The sequence below is a fragment of the Chiloscyllium plagiosum genome, unplaced genomic scaffold (assembly GCF_037043375.1).
Source record: "Chiloscyllium plagiosum isolate Xiang-an unplaced genomic scaffold, Cpla_swu_hap1 HiC_scaffold_45, whole genome shotgun sequence".
Lineage (NCBI taxonomy): Eukaryota > Metazoa > Chordata > Chondrichthyes > Orectolobiformes > Hemiscylliidae > Chiloscyllium > Chiloscyllium plagiosum.
Window position 1 is genome coordinate 36515234 of NW_028270183.1, and position 15594 is coordinate 36530827.

Here is a 15594-nt window from a genome sequence, read left to right on the forward strand (position 1 = left end):
GGACTGCAGTAATCACCATCACCTTCTCGAGGGCAATTAGGGAAGGGCAATTAATACTGGCCTAGCGAGTGACACATATGTTCCGTGAACAAGCAAAAATAATCCACCCTCTGGGCTGACGTTTGGACCATTTTACCACCCTACTTTAAATAAAATAACACTTCAAACAGCTATACTGTTACAACATGGGTAAACCCCTCTGCTAATTTAAACCAGCCACACAGAAAATGTTCACCTCATGCCGTAATCTGTTAAGATTCGAGAGGCAAAGAACTATCCCAGAGGTCACTATTTTAAGTAAAAATTAACAATTATATTCTTTAAGTCCAACAGAGAATATTAAAACCATCAATTATTTACAACTCCTTTCTCTAAAATGTATCTTTTACCTCCCACTCTATATAATATTGGTCTGATAAGATTTACACAAAAAAAACCGCATTTCAAAACCTAGTCAGCTTTGTTAATTCTCCTTTGGAGATATTCCTCTGTCGATTTTTCTCTAGGTCGGTTTTGATGTTCTGCTGCGCATACTTCTTACAGACGAGTACCTTTTAGACAGCTCTTCAGCTAGCAGTCTATACTTGTTGGTCTTTGGCAGTTCTCCCCCTAACTATTCAAAATGTCTGGTTTCATACTCCAAAACATCAGATTGTTTCACTGGCTTTAATATTATCAAAATACTAAATTCAGATTTGATTGGATTTTGGTATCTTTGAGCATAACTTAAACCAATTGACTAAGCTGGAAGTTTTTGTTGCAAACGTTTCGTCCCCTGTCTAGGTGACATCCTCAGTGCTTGGGAGCCTCCTGTGAAGCGCTTCTGTGGTGTTTCCTTCGGCATTTATAGTGGCCTGTCTGTGCCGCTTCCGGTTGTCAGTTTCAGCTGTCGCTGTAGTGGCCGGTATATTGGGTCCAGGTCGATGTGTTTGTTGATGAAGTTTGTGGATGACACTCATCCACAAACTCCATCAACAAACACATCAACCTGGACCCAATATACCGGCCACTACAGCGGACAGCTGAAACTGACAACCGGAAGCGGCAGGGACAGGCCACTATAAATGCCGGAGGAAACACCACAGAAGCGCTTCACAGGAGGCTCATTAGCACTGAGGATGTCACCTAGACAGGGGACGAAACGTTTGCAACAAAAACTTCCAGCTCGGCGAACAGAACCACAGCAACAAGCACCCGAGCTACAAATCTTCTCATAAACTTTGAACACCAATTGACTAAATTTGAATTTGTTTTTGTTTCATGGCAACCCATCTGCTGCTATTTGTTTTGACCAAGTGTTACATTGCTACCTTGTTCAGGACTCTGTACTTTGTCAGTCTTTGCTAGCTTTTCAACTTCCTTAAAGGCACAGTACACCTCTACATCTTCATAACAATACATACAGGAGAGATGAGAGAATATTTGGAAGTCCCCTGAAGGAAGTGAGATAGGCAAAAAACTTTTATACTTTGAAGCATCATATCATGCCGAGAAGGTCAGCCTGGACTTGGCAACCAACCTGGGGATACCTTCTCTTGATATTATTCAGTGTTCCCTCGGGTAACTTGGCCAGTTCAGAGTCACGAACTGCATGCATCGTAGTGGCTCGGGGCTGGTGAGTTAGGGCTTCGACCTGAAACGGAAAGAAAAATAAAATTAAAGCTCATTTCAAGGCAAGTTACAAATTAATGGAAAACGACAGGCAAGGAACAGACCATCCACCCGTCCAGCCTGTCGCAGTACAACTGCCTTATTACCTTATGGATCACACACTTCAGAACCTGACATAAAAGCCAATGGTTTCACTGGGATTTAGATAGTCTGAGGAAGGAATGTTATGTCAGCGCAGATATAAGGGATTTGTCTAAAGTTAAACTAAATAGACCTGCCAAAATGGTGTTCAGAACAGTCATCCAATAGTGCAGGTGAAGGTAACATGAATGTTTTTTGTACCTGATGGCCAAAAATAATGAGATATTTGCCCTTATTAATTGGTCATTCACTTTATTTGCCCATCAAATTCAGACCTTATCCAGACTGGTTTCTTTCATTAATAACACAAGAGTTTTGCAGTCAATTTACATTCAGGAGGCAGCTGAATTCTCTTCTGGTCAGAACCCATGTGGGAACAGGAGATTTGGGCAGAGTGTTGTGATAGGGTAGCAATCTCTTGAATTAGAAGTGCTCTCAATCTACTCAGACTGCTGTTCTCACATGGATCTGGTCTCACACACACACAGGCCAGAAAGTGAACAGATGGGAGGAAGACATCAAAACTCACGCAGAGGACATTCTGTCAGCCACTGACCACGGTCTCAAGGAGAAATCAGTCCAATTGCTCATTGTTCAGCCAGGGGTGCTAAGAAGCAAATGATTATTAAACAAGTGAATCAGATTTCGACAATCCTGGTCCACACTGCCACTTTGTTAGGGAACAGAGAAACCATCTGACTGCTGTGTGTACTACTAGGACTGTACCTTTACCTAATGGTTCATTCCCCTCAGCAAACTGGATTTAGACAATCGTTTAAATAGAGTGGGAAGATAACTAATTACCACTCCAATCAGATCTCCACGTCCATATTCTCCTACAAGTTCTTTCTTGCCATTAGCCTTACGGATGACAGACCTCAGTCGCCCATTCAGGACGATGTAGGTGCAGTCTGATCGGTCAGCCTGCCTGCAAATTAAAACAAAGATGTTAGAGAGAATCAGACAAACGAGGGGGCCACCAGGCAGCCAGGGATCACAAAGGCAACTTCATCTGGATAACCAGGCGGGAGCAAAGAATGGTGATGGTTGTCGTTCTTACTCTCAGTGTGAAATCTGTCCACCTTCTCCAAAGAGTCAGTTACAAGAGCACCACCACTACAAATAAAACACTGGTACCTCTTGCAAAAATCTTTGATTTGCTTCTGCAAATGAAAGGAACATCCTTAAATCAGCAACTCTCAAATAAATGGGGTCTGCAGAGAATGTTACAGCATTCCTGGCTATGGTAACATCCTTTTGAATGTACTATTTCAAATAATCTTCATCATCAGGACCTGGAATAAAGCAGTGGTCCCACTCAGTGACAGTATCCTAGTAATAGAAATGCTGTACAGCAGACAGTGTACTGGTGATATTTCGGCACAGATAACCACCACATTATGCAACATTGGAGAAGAATCAATGCCTTTATATCATTTTAATTGAATTACTAAGATCTAAAGAGTCATAGAGTCATTTGGTCCAACCAGTCCATGCCAACCATAATCTCAAATTGAACTAGTCCCATCTCCCTGCGCTTGGCCCACATCCTTCCAAACATTTCTTATTCATGTACTTATCTAAATGTCTTTTTAAGTGTTGAAACTGTACCCACATTCACCACTTCCTGTGACAGTTCACTCACATATGACCACTCTGAGTTAATAAAAAATTGCCCCTCATGTCTTTCTTAAATTTTTCTCCTCTCATCTTAAACCCCTCTAGTCTTGAAACCCCTCCCTCTAGGGAAAAGACACCTGCCATACTCCTCAAAATCTTATAAACCTCTAAGGTCACCCCTCAGCCTCCTACGCACCAGTGAAAAATGTCCTGGCCTCTTTATAACTCAAACTCTCCATTCTCAGCAATATCCTGGTAAATCTTTAATGAACCCTTTCCATTCTCCCTTTAGCAGGGTGACCAGAACTGGATACAGTACTCCAGAATGGGCCTCATAAATGTCCTATACAACCTCATCATGACCTCCCAACTCCTGTACTCAAACGTTTGAGCAACACCTTAACCACCCTGTTTAAATTTGGGTGAGGATTTGTAGCTCGGGTGCTCGTTGCTGTGGTTCTGTTCGCCGAGCTGGAAGCTAGACAGGGGACGAAATGTTTGCAACAAAAACTTCCAGCTCGGCGAACAGAACCACAGCAACCCTGTTTAAATCTTAATTTCTTTTTTGTACTCTGCATTCAGAAGCTACATGCCTTGCTAGGCTCAGTTGGAGATGGGGGTGTAGCAATAATGCCCACATTCTCTAACCAGGTTATGCTGTGTGCCAGGAGCGCTGCACTGTTCACTTATCCAGAGGTTCACAGGTGGAATAATTGAGGCAAACAGCATTGATGCACCCCCAGGGACAGGATATAGAAGAATATGCTGATCAGGTTAGATGAAATAATGGGAGGTAGATCATGAGGATCAGCTGTGATAGAGATTTCCAAAATCATAGTAGGCTGAATAGAGTATATTATAAAGGGAGAAACTATAAATCTTTTCCAACTTGTAAAAGGAACAAGAATGAGAGGGCATAGATTTAAAATGATGTACCAAAGAAGCAAGGACAATGTGAGAAAGAAATGTTTTCAGACAATGAGTAAATAGGGCACTGCCTAGAATATTGAGGAGGCAGGTTCAACTGAAGCCTTCAAGACAGTATGGGATGGTTATTTGGACTGAAATAGAGTGTGAGGGTGTGGGTAGAAGGCAAAAAGCTGACACTTGGTAATGATGCTTGTCTGAAGAGCCAGTGCAGGCACGTTGGAACAATTCAGAGATTGTGTGTTCTGGACCAAAAGCATTGAAAAGGGTGGATGGGCTGAATGGCCAGTGCTGCGCAATAAATTGCCCAGTCAGTTGCTGTTATTGAATGGTATTTAACAATAATGCCATGTATTATGAAGATTAGAATGGTTAGCTGTTTGCTTCTCACCAGTATGGACACAATAAGCTGAAGGGCCTTTTTCTGGGTTGCAGATCTCTATGGTGCTGACTAACAGCGGGTGCCATGAGTTATGTTGACAGCATCCCAAGAGCAGCACAATGATGAAATTTACATTCAATATTATAACAGAGGAAGCTGGAGCTTGTGCATGAGCTTACCTATAGAGGGCACGGCCTGCTTCCACTGCCATCCAGTCAATCGCAAAGTCCATTTGCCGTACAAAAGGAGACATTCTGACAGCCACATTATGTGCAGCACTGAGCACCACGTTAGGCTGCTCTCGCATTATCCTGCAGAATGGACAAAAACATCAAACTGTGTAGCACTCGCTACCAATCCCACTGCAGTGGGCCTCAGTTCGCGATATGTGAAGCACTGAAATAATGTGGCATCTAAACAGAACACAAAGTCATCAGCAGATGTGCAGACAGTTACTTTAACAACTCCTGATCATCACAATGACTCATTCGCCAAATAAGCATCTGAATGATGCCTTGGACATCGATGCAATCTGGGAACACTACACTTTGCAGCAGAACAAGAACAGATATATCAGCCTGAATTAAAGAATAGAGTAATTTTTTATTTACTCATGGAGTGATGGCCTCACTGGCTAGGCAATCCCAAATTGCCCAGAGGGCAGCTTATGTGTCAACTGGCTGTGGATCTGGAGTCACATATAGACCAAACCGGGACAGAGAACCGTTTCCTTCCCTCGGCGACATTAGTGAACCAGATGGGTTTTTCTGACAGTCAAAAATTGTTGCATGATCATCATTAGACACTTAATTCCAGAGTTTGACTGAGTTCAAATTCCATCATCTACCATGGTGGGATTCGAGCCCAGGTCCCCAAGGCATTACCTGGGTCATGGAGTCATAGTCACAGAAATATACAGCCCAGAAACAAACCCTCCAGTCCAATTCGTCTATGCTGACCAGATATCCTAATCTAATCTAGTCCCATTTGCCAGCACCCAGCTCATATCCCTCCAAACCCTTCCTATTCATGCACCCATCTACATGCCTCTTAAATGCTGCAATTGTACCAGCCTCCACCACTTCCTCTGGCAGCTCATTCCATACACGTACCACCATCTGCGTGAAAATGTTGCCCCTTAGGTCCCTTTTATATCTTTCCCCTCACTCTAAACCTGTGCCCTCTAATTCTGGACTCCCCCACCTCAGGGAAAATACCTTGTCTATTTATCCTATCCATGCCCCTCATGATTTTATAAACCTCTATAAGGTCACCCCTCAGTGCCCGACGCTCCAGGGAAAACAACCCCAGCCTATTCAGCTGCTCCCTATAGCTCAAACCTTTCAACCCTGGCAACATCCTCGTAAGTTTTTGCTGAATACTTTCAAGTTTCGCAACATCCTTCCAATAGGAAGGAGACCAGAATTGCACGCAATATTCCAAAAGTGGCCTAACCAATGTCCTGTACAGCTGCAACATGACCTCCTAACTCCTGTACTCAATGCTCTGACCAATAAAGGAAAGCATACCAAATGCCTTGTTCACTATCCTATCTACCAGAGACTCCACTTTCAAGGAGCTATGAACCTGTACTCCAAGGTCTCTTTGTTCAGCAATACTCCCCAAGACCTTAGCATTAAGTGTACAAGTCCTGCCCTAATTTGCCTTTCCAAAATGCAGCACCTCACATTTATCTAAATTAAACTCCATCTGCCACTCCTCAGCCCATTCGCCCATTTGATCAAGATCCCATTGTATTCTGAGGTAATCTTCTTCGCAGTCCACTACACGTTCAATTTTGGAGTCATCCACAAACTTACTAACTATACCTCTTAGGTTCACATCCAAATTATTTATATAAATGACAAAAAGCAGTGGACCCTTGTGGCACTCCACTGGTCACAGGCCTCCAGTCTGAAAAACAACCCTCCACAACCACCCTCTGTCTTCTACCTTCAAGCCAGTTCCGTATCCAAATGGCTAGTTCTCCCCATACGACATGATCTCTGGATTAACAGTCTAGCGATAATACCACTTGGCCATTGTCTCCCCTGATAAGGCATTTCACACAGGGAAGAGAGAACGATGTGAAAAACAGACTTACAGAAAGTATTGAAAGACTATTCAGGCAGGTGGCTGAAGGCAGAGCTGTTAGTGATGGGATCGAGAATTGAAGTGGGAATAGGGAGCAAACCAGAATCAAGTGAATGACGATTTGACAATGACAACAGGCAGGGAGGGGAAAGGTGGAGTTGGACAAGGATAAGGTTATAGGGATGAAAATGTTAAATCACAGGCCCAGGTGGACTGGGATACCAGTCAATGGGAGAATGGTGATGGTTAAATCAGACAACTTCTTCTGCCCATATCCTCAGTGACCTGAAATGTATCTCATCACTCTGAATTAAGATACTGACAATGTTACTCTCATTATGAACTTGTAGGTGGATTATCACAGTGCTTTCCAAACTTTTGTCCATTTCCATATTAAAGGCCCAGTCATCTCTCAAGTGAAAATTTAGGGTCAGAGACATGTTGAATGGGAGGCTAGGGGAGAGAAGAGGTGGGGAACAACAGGAGCTCAGTGTGAGGGGGGGTTCTTGAAAAGACAGTGTTTTTTCACCAACACAAGTATTTAAAGGGGCCACAGAGCTGTCAGATCTCAGTTCCAGCTCCTCTGCAGTTATTGCTGCTTTTGGGCTCACAACCCCATAACCACATCTCCCAACCCCAGCAGATTGGGAAGCCTTGGATTATGATGTAGAGTCATACCGAAAGGAAACTGACCCTTTGGCCCAACTCATCCATGCTGACAAGCTACAGTAACATTGTCAATCTCTTCAAGCACAGGGAGAACTATAGGTGTTTGGACAGACAATGATGTTTCAGCTGTTCTACCTTAGCCTCCTGAATATGAACATAGGGTTAGGAAGAGCAAACCATTGAGCCTGCTCTGCCATTCAGTAAGGTCATGGCTGACCTGATCCCTCCACATTGCCATCGCCCCCTGAAAAAACCTCACTCCTTTGCTTATCAAAGTATCATGTCCTCCTTCTCTTGAAGTCGGATTTAAAACATTTTAATATAATAAAAGACAATGGTTATGCAAAAGGTGGAAAAGTCTTCCATTTAAATCCTAATCCTTAAAAAGAACAACACCAGTTTAGCAACTGTTTCCATCAACAGCAATACTACAGCAGCAATCAGGCTGTCTATCAATGCTGCACATGTGCACAGATCATCATTCACTCTACATACATAGGAGGGAAAATATACCCACACACCTCTCTTTTTAAACAGGAATAAAGGTATAAATGTGGCACTAATATACTGACCAGATTATTTGCATTTAAACGGATAAGCCAGGAATATCTCACACAAGGAAGCTGGGAGGTATCTGAAAATGTGTTGCTAGAAAAGCGCAGCAGGTCAGGCAGCATCCAAGGAGCAGGAAGAAGGGCTCATGCCCGAAACGTCGATTCTCGAGAATTGACGTTTCGGGCATGAGCCCTTCTTCCTGCTCCTTGGATGCTGCCTGACCTGCTGCGCTTTTCCAGCAACACATTTTCAGCTCTGATCTCCAGCATCTGCAGTCCTCACTTTCTCCTAGCTGGGAGGTATCTGCCTGTTCTACTCAAGAGAGCTGCTTGTATAACAACATGGGGGAGAAAACTACTCCACAAGCTGTGAAACATCTCTGGCAGAGTCAGAAGGACAGTTATTCCAATTAGCTGCATTGAAGGGGTGGTCAAACACTCCTGCCCACAGTTTCCTACCCAGTTAAAGCTTGCCCATGGCAGGGTTTGGGATGCCCGGTGGTGAGATGGTAATGCCACTAGAATAATAATCCCCCAAACTGATGTGGAGGACACAAGCTCAAATTCTACTGTGGCATCTGATCTGGTGGAAGTTAAATGCATTGGGAAAACTATAAACCTAATGGTGAAAATGAAACCATTGTTGACTGATACAAAAGCTCATCTGGATCACAAACGCACTTTTGGTCTGGCCAACATGTGACTCTAGACCCACAGAAATAGGTGTGACTCTTAAATACTCTCTGAAACAGGTTAACAAGTTACTCAGCTCAAGGGCAATTAGGGATGGAAGCTTGGGACCTTTATTTAAAACACTAGACATTTCCATATTTAATGCAACCAGTTAGGCAGGCATTATCCCAGCATCAAACCCTAAGGCTAAAAGCTCTGCAACAAGGCTGTCCAGGTGACAATGCACACAATTCCTGCAGCTAAGTGCACAACAGCACATGGTAAAGAGGGGGGTGGCCCGGTGGCTCAGTGGTTAGCAGTGCTGTCTCATAATGCAAGGAACTGTGGTTTGATTCCACTGTTGGGTGACTGTGTGGAGTTTGCACATTGTCTCCATGTATCAATGGGTGTTTTTCCAGGTGCTCCAGCTTCCTCCCACAGTCCAAAGGTGTGCAGGCTAGGTGGATCGGCCATGGGAAATACAGGGATTGGATAGGATAGGTGGGATGCTCTTTGGAGGGTTGGTGTGGATTTGGCTTGTTACCACACTCGGGATTCTATGATTATTAAGGACATTTGGACATTTCCCACTCTCACAAACCCTGCACAAAGCTTAAGACACAGAACCGAGACAGGCAACACCTGCCTATACTCACTCATAGAAATCCGATTTGGAGATCTTAAGGAAGATGCAGTCACGGTTTGCTTTGACGGTGAAGATCAGTGGCTCACCGGTCAGGACAGCAAGCTGGCCCACCATTTCTCCAGGGTGAGTCACAAACAGGCACACATCGTCCTCCTTGTCAATCATTCGCTGGTAAACATGCAGGCAGCCCGACAGCACAAAATGCAAACTGACATCCTGCATTCAGGAGAGATTACAACAACATTTCACCGTGCTTCCAGGAGGAACAAGGCTATTATCATACAATCAACCTGGGCACACGACCAGCTTTCATTTTATAGTTTTCAGAATGACAGTTATTGCACTGACAAACTCTTTACCTTAAAAACCCATTAATGCACAACACAGGTCAATAACTCCAAGTCTGGATTAAAATCTGTGACTTTGGCAACCAGCTCAGCAAGACTAATCAATATATCTATAGTGGCTGTGATTAATACTCTCACCTTACAAACTGGGGAGAGGTGGAGGACAGATATTACCACGGGACTAGCACATTAGATGGCCAGGCTGTGGGGATGAGTTGAAATCCAATCAAGGCAGCCAGTGGGATTTAAATTACATTAATAAAATCAGCAACTGAAAGATAGTGACTGCAACCAGGACAACTGCTACCAATTGCCGTTAAAGTTCTGACCTAAATGTGACTCCAATTCACAGTTAACAGGCCTCTGAAAGGCACTTACTTCAAAAGCAATGAAGGAGAGGCAACAAGTGCAGGGTTTGCAGCAACACCCACACCCAGAGACTAATTACAGGTGGGGGGGATGTGGGTTCAAATCCTATCGCTGATACATGACTGCAATACAGGTGGACTGCTGTGCAGTCAGAGCCACTGCCTTTCAATCAAGACATTATACCGAGGCCTCCAGGACACCATTTCAAGAAAAACAGGGAATATCCCCATGCTACTTATCCTTCAGCAAAACAGCTCATTTGTCTTGCTGCCGATGTGGGACCCTGCTGTAGACAAACTAGCTGTTACATTTACCACATTACAACAGACACTAAATTATAAAACTATTTCATTGGGGACAGAGTGCTTTAGTGATACTCCATAATTGTGAATGCTGTTTGTTCAGTCTCTGCCATTGAAATCAATGAGTCAACACTGTCAATGCTCTGGCACACAACTGCATCTACCTGGTCTCCCTGACGGGCCAGTACACTCCCAGGTTTGGCATAGTGTAAGGTGACACGGTTGTTGAGAAGAGATGGATCCTAGGAGGAAAGGAGAGGAAACCATTAAACACAGAGTTCAGACCAAGGTCAGCAATGGAGAAGATGTAGCTGTGCGTTGACTACGGGTTGAGGTTACCTCTCCCCTTGTCTGAGGTGTGGTGACCCTCAGATTAGACCATCACCACATCTTTCTCTGATGAGACAGCAGCCTTATGGTTCAATAAGACTATGGTGGCTTTACCAAGGGCAGCACTATCACAGGGCGAGTAACAGGGTTGAGGCACAGGGTGAAACAGTGCAGGAAAGGACAATAAAACCCTAATATGTAGAAATGGGCCTTCAGCCCATTGAGTCTGCTTCATCATTCAATGAGGTCATGGCTGATCTGATCATCCTCAACTCCACTTTCCTGCCTTTTCCTTTTGATTCCTTTCTGATTAAAAATCTCTCCATCTCAGCCCTGATAATACTTAATGATCCATCCTCGACAGATTCTCTACCCTCAGAGAAACAACTTCTCCTCATCTCGGTCTGAAATGGGCGAGCCCTTGGGAAGACCAGGCTCAGTGGCAGACTGGTATCAACCTACACACAAAAGCTCGACCTTGCAGTGCCCTCCTGGCTCAGAAATGAGAGAGGAGTAGTCTGGAAGTGCAAGCCAAGAAGAGGAGCATTCAGGATTGTGGCATTAAAAGCACAGAAACCTTTTGACTTGATGATGCACAGACACTAGCAGCCATTGGAACATTTGGAGATGTAGTTGGGTTGAGCTAAGCATTGGCATCTCGCATGGTGCTCGAGTATCACAACACAAAACACAAGAATGTAAAATAATGACAAGACATGCAAATACAGAACCTTAGGCACACCAGAGGTGACAACAGGTGGTATGTGGCTCAGTGGTTAGCACTGCTGCCTCACAGCGCCAGGGACCAGGGTTCAATTCCAGTCTCGAGTGACTGTCTGTGTGGAGTTTGCACATTCTCCCAGTGTCTGCGTGGGTTTCCTCCCACAGTCCAAAGATGTGCAGGTTAGGTGAATTGGCATTGCTAAATTACAATAGTGTTCAGGGATGTCTAGGTTAGGTGTATTAGTCAGGGTAAATGCAGAGTAATAGGGGAATGGATCTGGGTGGGTTACTGTTTGGAGGGTCAGTGCAGACTTGTTGGGCCAAATGGCCTGTTTCCACACTGTAGGGATTCAATGATATCTATGAACATGGAGGAACCATTTAAGAAGATAAAATATGAATAGCATCAATCAGATGCTATTCATGTTAGTTACAGCAGAAAAGGTGGTGTTTCAAGCAGTTACATTTATGCTGGCTCTCTTGAGGAGCAAGTCCATTCTCCAGACCGGTTCCCAATAATCCTGCAAACTGTTTCCCTTCAGATTGTTATCCAATTCTGCTCTTTAAGTCACAACTCAATCTGTCTAATCAATGAAGCTCATCAATATCCTTCAGGCAGTTGACAATATTTCAACGTTTTCTGTACTGGCATGGCAGTGATGACACTGAATGACAAAGCTACTCAGATGGGCCAAATAGCCTACTTCTACACCATATCTTATGCTCAGTAAGAAATAATAGGTCCCCACCTCAATACGTAATAGCTTCAGGAGCTCCTGTTTCGCCTCCTCGAAAATAGTTCCAACATGCTTGATCCGAGGGGTCCCATAGACTTCATCTGTATCATCCTCAGTATAAAGGTACACGCATGACGGATGTTCCTCGACTGTCACAGATTTACGCTCCCTGGTCTCCTGTGGTGCAGACTGAAACACAAAGGCATCAACCTTAACGTTTCACTCATGGCCCCTCGCACCCATTGTTTCCCCTTTCCCCCGGGGCCCCTCAGAAGGTGTGACATTCTGTGCAAACTGCTCTCAGTCCTTGATCAGAGATCGCTGTCAGCAACCTTAGAGGGGCAGAACGGCCTGGTTGTTCACTGTTTTTGTGCAAAGAGAAAGCAATACCAACAACTGCTTGCCCACCTCCAACCCCCAAATAAAACTCCCAAGATGACAAAGGCAGTGGAAGGCTCAGCAGCACAGTTTCACTCCTTTTACAACACTGAGCAATGAGCCCAAAATGGAAAATTTACACTTTGGTAAATATTCAAGAGTGGTTGACAATCTGTCTGCCAACACTGGTGTTTATGCAATGTACAGGTGACACGGAGGGAACAGGACAGCAGCTGAGGCACTGGAGTTGGCTTTTGTGACCTCAGATCACACACAAGCTAGAATCAGCACCGCAGCAACCTTTCCTGCAAACGCACACGCAGAGGACTGACCACTCTCCTTCCATTATACAGATCACTTCTCAAACATAAAGCCTGACGTCTGAAGTCTCATTTCTTTACATCCAAACCAAAAGCCTCTCAATAAACCCTTTCATCTCTGTATCAATTCCGCTGATTCGGAGCTTGAGCTATTTTAGGACCCCACTGGAAAAGAAAAATCAAGGACACAGTATGCCTGTAAAGAAGGAACAGCTTTTAGAAGGAGGAAAAGCTTTGTGACAGTGAGCATACAAAGTTAGAGAACACTTGGCGATGAACGATATAGAAATTGGAATCATGACAGTGATAAAATGTCAGGCAGGATGGCATGGTGGCTCAGTGCTGCCCCATGGGACCAGGGACCACAGTTCGATTCCAGCCTCAGGTGCCTGACTGTGTGGAGTTTGCACATTCTGTTCTGGATTCCTCCCACATTCAAAAGATGTGGTCAGGGTGGATTGGCCGTACTAAATTGTCCCCATAGTGCCCACGGATGTGCAGGTTAGGGTGGATTGGCCGTACTAAATTGTCCCCGTAGTGCCCACGGATGTGTAGGTCAGGGTGGATTGTCCCCGTACTAAATTGTCCCCGTAGTGCCCAGGGATGTGCAGGTCAGGGTGGATTGGCCGTACTAAATTGTCCCCGTAGTGCCCACGGATGTGTAGGTCAGGGTGGATTGGCCGTACTAAATTGTCCCCGTAGTGCCCAGGGATGTGCAGGTTAGGGTGGATTGGCCGTACTATATTGTCCCCGCAGTGCCCAGGGATGTGCAGGTTAGGGTGGATTGGCTGTACTAAATTGTCTCCGTAGTGCCCAGGGATGTGCAGGTCAGGGTGGATTGGCCGTACTAAATTGTCCCCGTAGTGCCCAGGGATGTGCAGGTCAGGGTGGACTGGCCGTACTATATTGTCCCCGCAGTGCCCAGGGATGTGCAGGTTAGGGTGGATTGGCTCTATTAAATTGTCTCCATAGTGCCCACGGATGTGTAGGTCAGGGTGGATTGGTCGTACTATATTGTCCCCGCAGTGCCCAGGGATGTGCAGGTTAGGGTGGATTGGCTGTACTAAATTGTCCCTGTAGTGCCCACAGATGTGCAGGTGAGGTGATTAGTCAGGGGTACATGTAGAGTGAATGGGTAGGAGAATGGGTCTAGGTGGGTTACTCTTCAGGAGGGTTGGTGTGGACTTGTTGGGCTGAAGGGCCTGTTTCCACATTGTAGGGATTCTACTATTATTCTACTCTATTCTATGTTGGGCAGACCCATGAGACCAACCTGATCTGTGGTGGGATGTAAACTGTTAATTTCCAGGCTGTTTCAAAAATAACAACTTCTTGGATGAAATCCCAGAGAAGGCAGCAAATAGCAAGAAAGGCAAATGGAATCCTGGCATTTGTAAAGGGACTGGATTATAGAAGTGTTGCTACAATTATATAACGCTTTGGGGAGATCATACCTGAAATACTGTACCCTGGTTTGGTCCCCTGTTGAGTCTTGGAGATGTACAGCATGGAAACAGATCCTTCAGTCCAACTCGCCCATGCCAATCAGATATCTTAACCTAATCAAGTCCCATTTGCCAACACTTGGCCCACATCCCTCCATACCTTCCTATTAATATACCCCTCCAGATGTCTTTTAAAAGCTGTAATTGTACCACCCTCCACCACTTCCTCTGGCAGCTCACTCCACACAAATACCATCCTCTGCTTAAAAAGGTTGCCTCTTAGGTCCCTTGTAAATCTTTCCTCTCTCACCTTAAACCTGTGCCCTGGACTCGCCCACTCCAGGGAAAAGACCTTGTATATTTATCTTACCCATGCCTTTCATGATTTTATAAACCTCTATAAGGCCTCCGACGCTGCAGGGAAAACAGCCCCAGCCTATTCAGCCTCTCCCTATAGCTTAAGTCCTCCAACCCTGGCAACATCCTTGTAAATCTTTTCTGAACCCTTTCAAATTTCACAACTTGAGGAAGGATGTGGTGGGACTGGAGGCAGTTCAGAGAAGGTTCATGAATGGGTTGTCATACAAGGAGTGGTTCAATAGCTTGGGCTTCTACTTGATGGAGGTCATAAGAATGAGGGGGATCTGAATGAGGTATGTAGAATACTAAAGGGGATTGATAAGGTAGATCAGATACAGAATGAGAGGAGGTAGGTTTAAAATGGAGATCAGGAGAAACTGCTTCTCTCCAAGGGTTATAAATCCATGGAACTTACTGCCCCAGAGTGCAGTGGAGGCAGAATCAATCAATAGCCTCAAGAAAGAAATAGATATGTTTCTGATGAAAAGCAGGATAAAGGGCGTGGGGAGCAGGCAGGACAGTGGAGTCGGGACCAGGATAAAATCAGCCATAATCACGCTAAATGGCAGAATGGGCTGAATTGCCCATGACAGCTTCTGGTTGTTATGTTCCTATGTTTGTATGTTCGTGACTGTTGTGTATGAAACCATTTCTCAGCTAAGAAGTCAGAATACTCTCTGCTTGCCTGGGTGGGTGCAACTGCAACAACACTCAAGGAGCTCAACACTTTCCAAGACAAAGTGTTCCACTTCATTGGCACCACCCCCACCCAGGGGGTGAACATGCACTCCCTCCATCACTGATGCACAGTGGCAGCAGGGTGGACCACCTGCACGGCGCACTGCAGTAACGCATCAAAGCACTTTCCACAACACCTTCCAAGCCCACAACCTCTACCACCTACAAGGGCAGCAGATACATTTGAACACCACTGGCTGCAAGCTCCCCTCCGAGCCACTCACCATCC

At 44.9% G+C, this 15594-nt stretch overlaps 1 protein-coding gene across 1 annotated transcript in view; it reads right to left on the reverse strand.

The window, feature by feature from the left end:
* pnpla6 (patatin-like phospholipase domain containing 6) overlaps window positions 1-15594 on the reverse strand; it is a 157838-nt gene that overhangs the window by 99192 nt on the left and 43052 nt on the right. Inside the window, exons 11-16 of the mRNA XM_087983348.1 lie at window positions 12137-12313; window positions 10499-10576; window positions 9327-9532; window positions 4861-4992; window positions 2557-2680; window positions 1520-1633 (exon numbers count right to left, since the gene is read on the reverse strand). Coding sequence (XP_087839474.1) covers window positions 1520-1633; window positions 2557-2680; window positions 4861-4992; window positions 9327-9532; window positions 10499-10576; window positions 12137-12313 — 831 coding nt within the window. The remainder of the gene's footprint in view (window positions 1-1519; window positions 1634-2556; window positions 2681-4860; window positions 4993-9326; window positions 9533-10498; window positions 10577-12136; window positions 12314-15594) is intronic.